The sequence below is a fragment of the Sorex fumeus genome, unplaced genomic scaffold (genome assembly GCF_029834395.1).
Source record: "Sorex fumeus unplaced genomic scaffold, SorFum_2.1 ptg000037l, whole genome shotgun sequence".
Classification (NCBI taxonomy): Eukaryota; Metazoa; Chordata; class Mammalia; order Eulipotyphla; family Soricidae; genus Sorex; species Sorex fumeus.
This window is the reverse complement of record NW_026606094.1, coordinates 11,257,146-11,273,443: the sequence shown is the minus strand read 5'-3', so window position 1 is coordinate 11,273,443 and position 16,298 is coordinate 11,257,146. Positions and strand designations below refer to the sequence as shown.

The window sequence follows — 16,298 nt, the reverse complement described above, 5'->3', positions numbered from 1 at the left end:
AAAAGTTTGTGCACAGTGACACATAAACCATTATCAAAATGGATGTACAACATACTGAACGAGAGAAGATTTTAACAAATCATACATCTAATGAGGAGTTAGCAACCAAATATATGTAAATAATACATACAATTAACAACAAAAACAAGAAGTGATCAGAATAACCTGTCACATGTCAAGAGAAGACAGAAATGGTCAACAGGCATGTGAAAAGATGTTCATCATTATTTGTTATTAATGAGATGATAATCAAAACCACAATGAGGGGTGTGGAATGTGCCTCAGGGAGGGAGCACGTGCCTTGTTTGTGTTGAGGCTCTGATTTTGATCCGTGACTCCACAAAACTAAGCAAAACTAAGCATTATAGTAAGAGAGCATTTTATACCTTCAAGAGTAGCTGGTAAAAAAAAAAAAGGATAAAAAACCAGTGTTGATGATATGGAAGAAAAAAGGGAACACTCATGCACATGAGCGATAGCACAGTGGTAGGGCGTTTGCCTTGCACGCAGCCAACATGGCCGACCTGAGTTCGATTCCTCCGCCCCTCTCGGAGAGCCTGGCAAGCTTCCGAGAGTATCTTGCCCACACGGCAGAGCCTGGCAAGCCACCCGTGATGTAATCGATATGCCAAACACAGTAACAACAAAATCTCCAATGGAGACGTTACTGGGCCTGCTCGAGCAAATCGATGAACAACGGGAGGGCCTTTAAATGCACAGTTGGTGGAAGTATAAACTGGTACAGCCATTATGGAGAACAATACAGACATCCCTTGAAAACCTAAAGCTAGAACAGGGACATAATTCAAGAAGAGCACACACTCAGTATGTGTTAGGTAATAAATTGGATTCCTTGAACTGTGAGCCCTATTCCACCCTCAGCATAGCTTTCTGGGGCCTCTGAGCATCACTGGCTTTGGCACTGCTGACCATCTCCTGGCCAAGTTTGCTAGGAATATCTCTCGGTGCCAGATTTTTTCTGGGTTTAAATCCAACACAAAAATTAAGAGTAGAAATACTATATGCTCTAGTTATTCCACTTCTTGGTATTTTTCCAAAAATACAGAAACAAGAATTTGAAAAGATATGTCTCCTATATTCATTGTAGCATTACATTCAACAGACAACATTTGGTAACAACCAAAGTGCTATTTTTTTTCTTTAGTGATTTTTTTGTGTGTTTGTTTATTTTTAGGACATAGCTAGCTGTGCTTAGGGATCACTCCCGTGAGGTTCTGATAAGGGAGGGATGGAAACCAGGGATCAAACCCAGGTTGGCAGCATGCACGACAAGCACCTTATTTACTGTACTATCACTCCAGCCCCCTTTAATAATTTTCAAAGGCACTGTAAATTATTTTCTTGTGTGCTTGTCCTCAGTCTTTACTAAAAATTAGTGTGTTTGCTTTGATATCCTTTTTGAAAACCTCCTTTAATGTTCTTCTGCTAATTTTTTTTAGTTTTATAAAAGCATTTTCATATTCTGACTTTTGGTTGAGTTCTGATTATTGCTCTATTGCTCACATTCATTTATTCATTGAGTTATGCACTTAACAAATACATAGGGGATACTTAATTTCCAACCACTGTTATAGGTTCAGTGAATAGCACAACAGTGAACAAAACAGATAGTTCTGCCCTCAAGGGGCTCTCATTCAAATGGAGGCACAGAACATTTAAAATCAGACATGCAAATGTTTGTGTATGTATATCTGAAATTAGTTATGTATAGTGATAACTTCTATAGAAAGAAATAGAGAAGGAACAGACCCAATATTCTTAGATTTTCGTGAAATGTGCCAGAAGATAGGTCGCTCCTTTGAGAATAAACAGCCTATTTAGATGACTGATGCTATCTTAGAACTCTGTTGTTCTCTGGATTGAATTACTAATCCTGCAGATCTTATCAATGAGGGAGGTAATTTGAGAGCCAGGAAATGAGTGTTTATTTTCTATGGCAGCCTGCCTATGGGAGACTGGAAATATTGTAAAGGCGCCCTCACTCCTTAGGGCAGATGCTTGATTATAACAGAAACAAAAACAAGCACCTTTAAACATAGCTTTTACTTTTAACACTGGGATGCTAGCTGGCTCTGAGCCAACCCTTAGAGAAAGATAATAACTACAATCAGTGTCATCTCATATCTGAATTCCTCAAATTGTACCCTGTCAGTAGGGTCTTCATGGTTTCCAGAGCCAATGCCATAGAGACATACTGGTCTGTGTTGTTACTGCCTGTATAATTCCCGTTCCCGAGGAGACGTCTGTGGGGTTTTCAGTTGTTCCTCATTTGAGATTGAGATTGGAACATCCACATCCTGTTTCCCTAGATTTATGCCCCATGACCTCTCTATTTATGGGTTTGGCTAGCCCAATATGGGCTTTAGTGCTGTTCTTTATTTTATTTTCATGACAGGGAAAGAAATCATTTTAACCATCAAAATAAATCTAAGACACTTCTAGAGATTTCTTTCCCAGAGTTGGTGGAGGCTGAGTTCATGTTATAGTTTCTGAGTACACGTGCAAATGAGTAGTCCTGCCTTGTGCACATGCAATGTTGACGTGGTCCTGTTACTAGTGGGGCTGCTATTGGCATTGGAGGCACTATTGCAGGGTGAGAATCTACGAAGACTCCAGGTACACTTGTCCTCATTGCTTTTTCTCTCCAAGATCTCAAAGAAAGCTCGAGGCACTGGACGGTAATTGAAGAAATACCAAAGTTTGAACATTCCTCTATATCATTTTTTCATTGCAAAGCGTGTTAATAATTAATTTTACCTGATAGACTCATTGGGAGCTCAGCATTGGGATTACTACATGCAAGGCATCAAAACCTAAATTCCTCTGTTCTCTCTGTCTTGTCTGTCACGCTTTCTCACTCTCTCTCTGTGGTGGGGAACTCAGCTGTTTTCAGAGCTTAATCCTGACTTTGGGGGCCCATATGAGGCACTGGAGATCAAATCCTGGTGAGCCATGTGCAAGGCAAACTCTTTCCCCATTGCACTCTGGTGCTGACTCCCTGTTTCTTGAAGTGATAATGATATCATGGTGTTGAATATTAGGCTCCTAGTACTAGAAGTACTAATACTTAAATTAACAGTAGTACTTAAATTTTCTTCCCCAATAATTAGATGACTGATGCTGGGAAAATTGTTTGTCCTTTCTATGCTAAAAAAAGAGAAAAAGCTAATATTGCCCATTATATATGTGGACTGATACACAATATTATTGTCTGGTTGTCCAAATGAATTATCATGGATGATTGAAACAGTAGCTGGAAACACTTGTGGTACTCTTTGTCAACTGCACTGAGTTCCCATGATGTTTTCCTGAATAGAGGCAGTACTGTGGCTGAATCAGTTTTTATGGTTTTTATTATGATACGATTTTAAGATGTACCTTGGCAACAACCATTACGAGAGAGAGAGAGAAAGAGAGAGAGAGAGAGAGAGAGAGAGAGAGAGAGAGAGAATGAGAGAGAGGAGAGAGAGGACTTATTGCTTACAGGTTTTGGAGGGTATATGCATGTCCAGGGCCACCCAGCAGGGTTGTGGGAGAATGACCACACATAAACCTGGATTTCTGCTTTTATTGGGGGATGAGGGTGAGGTGAAGGGTTTCACACATTCACTCTTAGGTAAATTAAAAAATTCTCGTGGAACTTGCAGTGCAGGGAGGGCAAGGCATGAGGTCAAATGATGAGTTATCCAAGTCAACTAGAGCATTCGCTGGAAAGGAAAAAGGAGTTTCAAGAGTGGGATGGTCTGTTTATCTGCTTGTGTAGCTGGTAATGTGTTTGTTTCAAATGTTTGAAGTTGATACCTTTGTAATAAAAAACTTAATGTCAGGTACTTTTATTCTAATAAAAAATATGACTATTGTGCTTACCCTGTAACATAGTTTATTATAAGTACTCAAGAGTGTGTGCTCTCTTGTAACTACTCCTGCTATTGCCACAGCTATCACTATTGCCACTGCTAACTGTTCCTGTGACAACTACTGCAACTATCATAACTTTTTTATTAGTGTTGCATTGGCAGCCCAATTCGATGCAGTATTCTAAAGAGCTTAACTGTATCACATAAATTCTCGTTTTCCTCATGCCAACAAACTGTAAGAAGCCACTGTCCAATTTGTGTTTTTTTCTTCTAATCCACATCTGACTTCTGAGTTCCCAGAACATTGATGACAGTCTGTTGGGGGTAGAAAAAAAGGTAAAAGGTAAAGGCCCTCCCGTTGATCGTCGATTTGCTCGAGCGGGCCCAGTAACGTCTCCATTGGAGACTTTGTTGTTACTGTGTCTGGCATATCGAATACTCTGGGTAGCTTGCCGGGGTCTTCTAGAGGGGCAGAGGAATCGAACTCGGGTCGGCCATGTTGGCCGCTTGTAAGGCGAACACCCTACCGCTGTGCTATCGCTCCAGCCCCTGGGGGTAGAAAAAGCACATTAAATTAGAAAGACACCAAAAGTGGTTGTTGCAGTCCTTGGAATGAGTGTGTCGTAGGCCTCTTCTATCTGTATCAATTGTTTTGAGACAGGCTAGGCATGGAAAAAGGTTCAAAGAGAAAGGGTGAACAAGAAAAAAAAATCAGGCCTATCTGGAAGCTGTACTGGGAACACTTCAGAATTCTACCTGGAGAGAAAAGGCCTAAGTGGAAAAGATGGCCACAGGCCACTCTTGAATTTCATGGGATCTTGAGAAGAAAACTCTAAGATGCCATACTCATTCCTTGCTGTCTTTAACATTTCCAATAATTTGTCTTTGGAGGTAAATTGATCACACTCCACATTGGAAGAAAAGCAGAACAAAACCTGGAGATTAGAGGGTATTTTCAGAAACCCTTTTAGACCAACTTACACAATATTAATTTGCTAAAATCATTTCAAAAGAGCCAATTTACCTGATAAATAAGTGTAACTTACTGAAAATTGAACCCTGTATCATCAATCAACTTGCTGAATGAATTAAAAAAATAAAAAACAGCAACTGACACTGGGGGCTGGATACAGTGGGTAAAGAGCTTGACTTCTACAACAGTCAATTCGGGTTCAATCCCCGGCACCCCATAGGGTTCTCCAAGCCCACCAGAAGAGATTCCTAAGTGCAGAGGCAGGAATAACTCCTGAGCACTGCAGACTATGGCCTCCAAACAAGCGAACAAAGAATAATAAACAAAATAATAATGAAGTGTTGCTGGTTCTATCCCAGGTCTGTGACCTCTTATGGCTCAAAGAGCCAGAGTCCAGGAAGAGACAAAAAGAAGATAAACAAACACTTTCCCAAAAAAGATATACTGGTGACTATTAGGCATATGAAAATTTCCTTGTAAGTTATTATTTGGGAAATACAAATTAAAACAACGGTGATATATGATATCACACCAGTAATAATGCTTTATAGCAGAAAATCTGGCAATAACCAGGTTTTTGGTGGGGGTGTGGTAATTAAGGAGCTCTTATTCATTGTGGTGGTGATGTCATCTGCTTCAGCCTCTGTAGGAAAGAAACATGGGGAATTCTCAGAAAAGAATATGACCGAGTGATACACTTCTCAGCATTTATTCCCTCCATCACAAAAACATTATTTCAAAGGGATATATGTACACCAATGTTCTTTGCAGCTTGGAATATAACAGTCAAGATATGGAAACAAGCCAAATGTCCAATTACAGATGAGTGGATGAAGAAATTGTGGTATTTGTATGCAGTGGATGACTGTGCAGCAGTAAAGAAGGACAAAATTAAGGAACTAGAGTGTATCATGCTGGGTAGATTCAGTTACAAAGTAGGAAACAGAGACAACAATCTCTTGTATATGTGGAATATAAAGATACACAGTAGGGGATCAACAAATGACCAAATAGAACAGAACTTGAGAGTTGGGGCACAGAACCAAGTTTCCTGAAGCCTAAGGAGTCTTAGAGAGAGGAGGTGTCTTTGAGACATTGATGGAGGGAAGTGAACATTCTGGTGATGGGTGTAATGCTAGAACTATGGATGTACAAAACTATCATTTTCAGTATTGTAAATCAGTTCAGAAATAAAAAAAATGTTTTACACAAAGGAAAGAACTTAAGAGCTATACTCGGCTCTGGTCAGTTGTTGTCTAGTAGAACATGGATGAATGCAGGGTTACCAGAACTTTCAAATTTTCAAGTGAAATAAATATGTTTTTGTGAATTGTGCTGATGCACCCCATATGTGGGCTTGGCACTTCCTAGAGCCCTTACTGAGCAATCTCCCTCCACACTTGGGCATATGCCTTCTAAACACTCAGGTGAGGAGTGTGTGGTCCCAAAGCTACACAATGTACAGTTATTTGTGATTTTCTAAGGTACAAATTTTTCTCCCCACGTTGAAGACTGAATTGTGAATGTGATATATTAGCTGGTGAATGTGCTTCATTCTCTTCCCAGTGTCATCATTTCACACCCCCACCTCACTGCCAAACAAAATTTGAATATATAGTACCTTATGAAACAAAATCTTTTCTTTCAGAAAGGGCTGTGGGAGGGAGTCAACTTCCCATAATGAAAATAAATAAAGAGAAATTGAAAAGATCTACTGAATAATTGGGAAAAAAATGGGAGTTCGAGGTAAAATTTCATGCATGTAACTAAAGGAATTTTTGAGTGAAAGCAGGCAGCACTTTCGAGACTACGGTAGCAAGAATTAGGCAAAAAGAATGTGAGATGATGACTTGAATTTTCAGTTATACTTGAACTTCATTATAAGGGGAAATGTGTGCTGTGGAGTATTTTTGACATACCAATTTTCATTTAAGAAAATTTTTTTTGAGAGATGGGAAGTAACCATTATGAATGTCAAGGAGTTATCCTAAGTTCTTTTAAATTTCTATATCTTTCAGATAGTTTCCTGAAGGAAGTTGGCCTCTTTTATTTATTTATTCATTTTGCTGTTTACTTTTATAACTCCCATACAATGTTCTGTCACAGATAATTTTTTTTTTGCTTTTTTGGGGGCGGAGGGTCACACCCGGTGAAGCACAGGGGTTACTCCTGGCTCTGCACTCAGGAGTTACTGCTGGCGGTGCTCAGGGGACTATATGGATGCTGGGAATTGAACCTGGGTTGGTGACGTGCAAGGCAAACGCCCTACCCCCTGTGCTATCTTTCCAGCCCGTGTCACAGATAATTTTTAATAAATTGAAATCTTTGATTATTTAAAGGTGTTGTTTTCCAGTTTTAAACACTTATTGCATATATATATATATATATATATATATATATATATAGTTTGTTAATTCTGAAAATCGTATGTATGGTTTGAATGGTGAGGTTGGGGGGATGCCTGAGTTTAGAGGAATATAAGAATGCAAACCATACTCTGCTTTTAACAACTAAGCAACGCACTTTGTGATTTGAAATCCCTGCTTCTCTGCATATCCTTATTTAAGTTCTTAAAGGGTTTAGTTGGGAATATTAAGAAAGGAGATTTCTTTCTTCTCAAGTTTTACTGTTTACTGGCTTAGGAATAATATCAAACAAAACCAGCCTTTGTGTTTCCCTTTTGAGTCCTTATCAAAAAGTTCAGGTTGAAAATGTTGAGCATGTTTAAAATAAAGTATTGGAATCATGAGTCTTGGGTTTTGGCTATAGGAATCTGTTTGTAGTTTTGTTCAAAGACACAATGTTTGGAAAGGCGTAGATGCTTTAAGTCTAAGGCCTGAGGACTATTCCAGGGATGAAATTTCTCCCAACTAGCCCCAGTCGTCTGTCCATTTCTCCTATCCTTTGAACTATTGTGCTATCTTCCAGCATCTAGAGTACACATCAAGCAAATAGAAAAAGCTGAGTTGTTAACTGAGTTCAGTTATCTGGGCCTTTTGTTTGGCAAGAGGTTTGCCTTGCAGCAACAGAGCAGTTACAAAAAGAGGCACCACCTATTCAGACAGTGCAGAGCTTGTCAAACTGAAAAGGGGTTAGAAGAAAGTGAAATTTCCTTTCTAATTGTCATAAATGACTTTCCTCATCAATCTTCACTTTCCCTTCTGGCATCCTACTCAGTTATTGGGCAGAAAATATTAAAGACAGGATTTAGACACAGTGGCTTCTTCCTAACTTTTAGAAGTCATTAACACTAAATGTAGGTTTTGTTAGGCCTGGCTTAAATAGGTAGTGGACATAAACAGTTTATCAATTAAATCACATGATTAACAGAAAAATGCAGTGTGAATAGAAGTTACTTCAAGTTTTCAAACTGGAGTTTTATTCCAAATAGATTTTCCCAAGTAGTTTCAATGTAGTTTTTTTTTTCCACTTATATATGTTTTTCTGGATAGTTTTTTGTACCTATAGCATTTTTTTTTAGACAGTGCTATTTTTACTACCTTACCATGAATTAGATGTTTATTTGTTTAATTACTTAACAAATATTTTGAAAGCACTGATGACATACAAGGCTAATTGATGAAAATTTATATTAATAAATAAGAGGGAATGTGGGAATCCAAATAAATGCACTAATGCTAGTTTTCAGTGTTCAGGTATTATGAAAGTATTACGTTAGTGTTATTGCTGGAGCGATAGCACAGCGGGTAGGCATTCGCCTTACGAGCGGCCAACATGGCCAACCCGAGTTCGATTCCTCCGCCCCTCTCAGAGAGCCCGGCAAGCTACCGAGAGTATTCGATATGCCAGACACAGTAACAACAAAGTCTCCAATGGAGACGTTACTGGGCCCACTTGAGCAAATCGACGATCAATGGGAGGGCCTTACGTTAGTGTTGAGGTATTATAAAGAATATAATTGTGACATTATTTTGGTCAATTACTTTGTTTTACTGGCCAACTTTTTTTCCTTGGTGAAATACTTAACTTTTGCTTTGACCTATGTTTGCTTTAGTCAGTTGTTTTTGTACTTGTCTGTATTTTGAACTTGACTCTGCTATCTAAAATTAGACTATAAATTTCTTTTATGTGCACTCATCTTTTAAATAATTAACTGAGTTTTTTCAGTTTAATACAACTATTTCTTAGTAAGAAATTCTAAAAAATATTTTTGATGTTTAAGAATAATGAAAAGCAATTGAGGGGGGCTGGAGCGATAGCAGACTGGGTAGGGCTTTTGCCTTGCACGAGGCTGACCCGGGTTCGATTCCCAGCATACCATATGGTTCCCCAAGCACTGCCAAGAGTAATTCCTGAGTGCAGAGCCAGGAGTAACCCCTGTGCATCACCGGGTGTGACCCCCCAAAAAAAAGAAAAAAGAAAGAAATAGCATCCCAGAGAACTGATCTACACTATTGTGTTGGTGGTGGTGGGAGGGAAGGGGGAGCTGAAAGAGCACCGTGGGGTCCTTGAGGGTGGGTACATCAGGGAACAGTGTGGTGTTGAAATTAAGTCCCTGAGAAAACGTTAACAGAATTGTAACTCACAGAATCTCAATCAATAAAATTTAAAAAAAAATTTTTTAAAAGAAAAGCAATTGGAACATCAAAACCTAGAACAAAATATCTATGTTTTAATTCATCATTTAATTTTATCACTTAAGATGTTGGGGCTGGAGCGATAGCACAGGGCGTTTGCCTTGCACACAGCCAACATGACTGACCCAAGTTCGATTCCTCCGCCCCTCTTGGAGAGCCCGGCAAGCTACCGAGAGTATCTCACCCGCCCGCACGGCAGAGCCTGGCAAGCTACCCGGGATGTATTCGATATGCCAAACACAGTAACAACAAAGTCTCCAATGGAGACGTTACTGGGACCGCTAGAGCAAATTGATGAATAATGGGAGGACAGTGATATATTCTACTTAAGATGTTCAATCTTATTTCCTCCTAATCTTCAAATAAATCTTAAAAAATTAATAATTTACAACTTTCTAAGTTGGGTTTTTTGTTGCATTTTTTGGGGGGAAGGGCGTGAGGGGAGAGGGGAACTCCTGGCAGTTCTTAGGGCATATTCCAGGAAGATTTGGGGAACCATATGAGGTCCTAGGGATTAAGCCCTGTTCAATTTGTGCAAGGCAAGTACTCTACCACTGTACTATGGCTTCAGCCACCCACTTTGCGTCCTTTAAAGGGAATTTTTATGGTATTTCTTTAGAGCAAGTTTGATTTTTCCCAGAATATAAAACTAAATATAAAAAAATTGTTAAATTAGAAAACCTTAATTTGTTTTCAGTGTTGATTTATTTTGCAAATAAATGCAGAATCAGTGTTAATTGTATTTCAGGATTTAAATAATTACATTCTTTAATTTGAAGAAGTAAATGGTGCCTTTCAAAATTTGATAAAAATTATTTGTTTTTCAATCCTCTTTGCCATTAGGTTATTTAAACTCCTGGGATCTGCTTATTTGCCTGTCTTCTAGACAAACTGGTGGAAAATACTGCATATCCAAGGAAGATATGTGCCTTTTAGGTTTACATCAAAAGGTAATTTTTTTAGCAGTATGTCATTCTTATACTTGTATTTTGTGGCTCTATGTTACTCTTAATACTTATATTTTGTGGTCCAGAATTAATGGTAAAATATATTTCTTGCAAAATCAGAATCATTGCATCTTTTGAGGAAATGACAACATATAAGGGCACGTCTTATTTGTTTTTTATATTTATTTTTATTGACCTAATATGGGGTTACAAGGCTTAAGCACTGTAGCACTGTCATCCCATTGTTTATCGATTTGCTCAAGAGGGCACCAGTAACATCTCCATTGTGAGATTTCTTGTTACAGTTTTTGGTATACTGAATATGCCACAGGGAGCTTGCCAGGATCTGCTTTGCAGACAGGATACTCTCGGTAGCTTGCTGGGCTTTCCGAGAGGGACAGAGGAGTTGAAACCAGGCTGGCCATGTGCAAGGCAAATGCCCTACCCGTTGTGTAATGTTTATATTTTTTAGGAGTTTTTATAATATGTTACTAACAATGTTATTATATTATGTCCACCACCAAAGTTCCAGTATCCCTCGATCACAATCTATTGGACCACCTCACCATTTAGCCCATTTTTCTCCCCACTTGATAAATTTAGTTCTCTGGATAGAATCTAAGTATTCTGTTTCTAGTTATATTTGTTATATCTGGCATTTATTTTTATCCTTCACACTTATTTCAGTGAGTATTATCGCCTCTACTTCTATCCATGTTGCAGCAAAGGCAAAATTTCACTGTTTCTATTTGATAAATAATATCCAATTATGGATATATACCTGGCATCAAACGTGGTCTCTTGGACCACAGAGTCTTCTTTTTTTTTCAAGCTTGATTGCCTTTTTATTCCTTTTCTTTAAAAAATTTTTATTAGTGAGACACCATGAGGTACAGTTGTAGACTTACAAATTTTGTGCTTGGGTTTCAATTATACAATGATCAAATACCCATCTCTCCACGAGTGCCCATTTCCCACCACCACGGATCCCAGTATCCCTCCCACCCCACATTCCCCCCCAACCCCCCCCCGGCTCTGTGGCAGGGCATTCCCTTTTGTTCTCTCTCTCTCCTTTTGGGTGTTGTGGTTTGCAAAAGAGGCATTGAGTGGCAATCATGTTTGGTCTATAGTCTACTTTCAGCATGCTTCTCCCATCGTGGGTGACCACAGAGTCTTAAGACCTAAGCCTCACTGATATAGTCCCAAACTAAACCAAAATGTACTGTTCCCATTACTTCTGAAAACCTTTTTATCTACTTATCTATCATTGGGTACTTGGGTTACATATGAACTATATTCTCTTATTTTTGTTTTTTTGTTTGCTTTTTGAGTTATACTTGGTATATCTCAGCGTTACTCCTGGTTCTGTACTCAGAGGTACTCCCAGTAGGATTCAGGGCGTGATATAAAGGGATAAGAATCAAACTCTGATTGACCATGTACAAGACAAACACCCTACCCACTGTATTATTTCATCAGCTTCAATATATTCTCTTATTTTTAACAAAGAAGTTGGGTTGTTTAAGGAAACTAAGCCAATTATTTTTAGTAGTAACATGATATTATAGTATTATTCTGGTCACTGAAATTTTTACAATTGACTGTCTTCATAACATCTTATAATTTCTAACCTTTAGTTTCCTTGACGTTAGACAGAGCATGTCCTGTTGGCCATTTTGGTATACCTTTAGCAATTCCTTCTTTATTTTCATAACCAACTTTCCTCTGTCCTTTTTTAAAATGTTTGTGCATTCTAACACCATACCCAAAATTTCAAATAGTTTGTTATATCGACATTATAGCTAAGCATTTAAGAGTTTTATGTTTGCATATGTTGCTTCTTGTTTAACATTTCCTCTTGTAGGGCATACCTTGAAAAACAGAACTCATTATTTTCCCTGTTGAGTTACTCTGTTGGTCATAAATATGATTGACCAATTAGTTACATAATTTGGGGGAGGGGGTGTCACATTTGGCAGTGCTCAGGGCTTCTGGTTCTGCATTTGGAGATTATTCCTGGTGGGCTTGAGGGGCCATATGATGAGCCAGGAACCAAACCTGGGTTGACTATAGTTAGGCAAATGCCCACTTACTGTTGTATCTCTCTGCCCTCTCTGTTATGCCTAAATATAAAAATGTAGTCTTTAACTTTTGAACTCTGCCTTTCCTTTTTTAAATCTGCATGTTCTCATTAATTCTAAGAAATTAAGTCCTAAATGTTTCTCAAATATCTTATTTCCTCTTCATAATTACTTTCCTCTTCAAATGATTGTCATGTAAAACAGGAATACTGCTGAATATACCTCACTGATTTTTTTGAAGCAAATGTTTTTTCCCCCTGAAACCCAGTTATAAGAGAAAAGAACTGAAGAACTATAAAATACTAGCAAATCTGTGGCTACTGTGTTTAAACTCTAGAATACTTCCCCATCCATGATAGAATAGAGCCTCTGATCTCTGTTGCATGTATCAGTCAACCTGCCAGAAGAAAACAAATGCCATACTCAAAAGGATTTAAGTGGAGAGAAATGAAGGAAGGCGCTTTTATAGAGGTTTTGGCAGCATAAGAGAAATATAGGAAGATCAACAAAGTCATAAGATTTTACCTGTCTTACCAACCGTATTCTGGAGAAGGGTAGTGAGGAATGGTGCAGCAAAATCTAAAGAGAATATAGCCACTGAAAACTCAATATAGATTTCAGGAAATGCAGCCAATTCCAGATCATAAGTGAAGAGAGGAAGCCTGGAAATAAATACTCGACCTCTTACTCTTACCCACCAACCAATTTCTTGCCAAGATCCCCTATTCAGATTAACAAACCCAAGATCTCCTAGTGGTCAAAGGGCTAATGAACCTGCAAGATGTTACTCATAAAATCAGCCTTATGGTTGTATAGAGCGAGATGGAGGAATAGATCCAGGGAGGGGAATTGTAACTATTTAGCACAATATCCTATTCAAGTGCTTTATCAATGGATCCCTCAAGTACCTTTCTCTTGCCTCCTTTTAGCTTGGAATTCTGCATTAATTTTTATCAAACTATTTCTTTCTTAATGCCTATTGCATTCTTTCATATCTTTATTTCTTCTGTTTCCCTCTCCCTGGAATACCCTCTAGCAGATCTTTCCACATCAGTTTTTTTTTCTGGCTAATATTGCTTTCCCAGAAAGTACTTGGCAATGTTCAGAAATGTTTTTGTTTATCTTATGAGGGAAGAGTATGTGATACTGGCAATTTATACTTAGAAGCCAGGCTAAGCAGCCGTCACTGCACATGATAGCTCCCCCACAACAAAGAATTGCTTGGACCAAGATGTTAGCCATGATGAGGCCCTTTCAGGTTCCTCAGATGACACTTAGCTTCTTAATCTATTAGATTCGTTATAACCATGTCAGACAAAGGGCTAGATTTCCTTGCCATTTCACTGCCATATTCTTAATATCTCTATTTTATTTTACTCATCAACTTGTTTATTCTATTTTGCTGTATCCCATAAAAGTAAGCCAGACTTCACCAGCTAATTACAAGTGATCTCATTAGTATTCATATTCGTTGGGAAATGCAGGCTTCCCTTGGAGGCTTTCCCATTTCTTTCCCCAGAATATATAGCCTTAATACTTAGAAAAAACCTTTTCTCTGTCTTACTCCAAGTTTCTGCTTCACATCACTATTCTTGAGACTTCAAGATACACGGGAAACACTTCTCTACTGCAGCTGCCACTGATGCTCCAGTGATAGTTACTTTTTTCTGCCCAGAGTGCCACCTACAGTTTCAATAGAGGAGCCTGACTTTCTTGCATTCAATCAGTTACCTCTGAATTGGAAAGAGATTTAGTTTGACATCGAATAGGGAGAATGTTGCTCTCCCAAGTTGGTTTTTAACTTCTCCCCCCTAGGCCACAAGGGAAGACCCAGGCTTACCACTTAAGCAAGCAGAAAGTCAAGCATGAAAGCTCTATGACTCTTACATCTCTTCTTAGGGCTTCTCTGGTAGTCTAGTGCCAGCACTTGCTAGCTAGAGGATTTGGGTATGTTATTTAATCTCTACAGGCTTCAGTTCCTCTTCCTGAAATAAGAAGGCATTAGATACTGGACAGTTTCCAAGAACACTTGTTAGCTTTAAATTTGCAGGAAGTTTTTCATGGGAGACTAGTAGAATCGGTGATAAGAAGAAAACAGAGCAGAACAACAAATTATAGTATTAAAACAGATGGGATGGGAGGTTGAGTGAAATAAGTAAAACAGAAAGATAGAGTACAGTCTCAGCTGAAATTCTCTTTCTAATATTTTAATGTTTCTAATTCTGAGACTGTTTTTCATGTTTATTATGAAATAATCTTAGATTCAGAAAAAGTACAAAATTAGTAAAAAAGAATTCTGTGTAATTTCACCACACTTTGTCTACTCTTATTGACGTAACCAAGTTACATTAGTACAAAATCTTAAAGATTATATATTATTTTGATTTTAACAATTGTTGCTAACTATATACTATTAATATTAGTAAAAATATTACTTTTATATTTTTCAATATTGAATATGAGACCCTTAATGGCATTGAATTTTAAAATCTCTTTAGTCTTCTCTAGCTGCAACAGTTCCACAGTCCCTACGTTTTTCATGATCCTGGATTTGTTTTTAAGAACCCTAACCAGGTAAAATGTTCCTTAAATTGGATTTGATGTTTTCTCATATAGTTAAGTATCTCTGGGAAAAAGTAGTAAGGAATGTACCCTTTTCAGTGTCAAATATCAGGCTACATGTTTTTTAATTTGATGGCATATGTTTTATTATGCATTGCCATCTTATTATGTTAACCGTGATCTCATGGCTAAGGTGGTTTCTGCTTAACTGTAGATAGAGCTACTATTTTCCCTAACGTTAATAAGTATATTGTAGAATGGTACTCTGAGACCATAAAAATATTATTAGGGAATGGAGATATAATACAGCAGGTAGAGCATTTACCTTGCACACAGCTGATTCGGGTTTGATTTCCAGCATTCCAGATGGTCACCTGAGCACATCCAGGAGTAGTTCCTCAGTGCAGAGCCAGGAATAACTCCTGAACACTGCCGGGTGTGGTCACAAAAAGAAAAACAACAACAAAAGAGTCTGTTAGTCTTCGAATGTTTGTCACTAACTTTAGTATCCATGGCAGTATCTTGTTCACATTAACTATTATTTTGGTATATTAATGACAGAATTCTATTTCTCTGATTCTTTCTACATTAATTAATGGGGTTTTTCTGTAATGAAAAGCTATTTTTTTCTTTATTCATTAAGTTACTTATATATGTTTATGTGCCATTGTTTTATACTTTGTGTTGTAATTTAATGCTATTTTATTTTGTTGCTCAGTTTATTACAGTTTCGGTCACTGACAGCTCCTCTTTTGAAGTGCACCTATCATTCTTAAGTACTTTATTCAATTTCAGCATCAATAGATGCTACAAGATTGTAATTTTTCTGCTACCTCATCTGCTACCAGCCATTTCTCTAGGAATTCTCATTCCTTTCATTGGAGTTTGATATGTATAAACCAAGATCTGTTTTGATTGGTGTGTTCCCTGCTATTGGAATACTGATGCTTCTCAGCCCCTTCAGTTGGACAGATCTTGGATGTATGCATACTAACCCACCTACACATGTACATTTATTTATGAATTTCTCAAGTTCTATATGTATATATACATGTATCACAGCGGGTAGGCCGTTCGCCTTACAAGCGGCCAATATGGCCGACCCGAGTTCGATTCCTCCGCCCCTCTCGGAGAGCCCAGCAAGCTGCCGAGAGTATCTCGCCCGCACGGCAGAGCCTGGCAAGCTCCCCGTGACGTATTCGATATGCCAGACACAGTAACAACAAAGTCTCCAATGGAGACGTTACTGGGCCCGCTCG

The 16,298-nt window shown here is 38.2% G+C and overlaps 1 protein-coding gene across 1 annotated transcript in view; it reads left to right on the top strand.

Moving 5' to 3' along the window:
- Positions 1-16,298, top strand: part of CPED1 (cadherin like and PC-esterase domain containing 1) — a 338,587-nt gene that overhangs the window by 52,803 nt on the left and 269,486 nt on the right. The window contains exon 3 of the mRNA XM_056118573.1: positions 10,293-10,399. Coding sequence (XP_055974548.1) covers positions 10,293-10,399 — 107 coding nt within the window. The remainder of the gene's footprint in view (positions 1-10,292; positions 10,400-16,298) is intronic.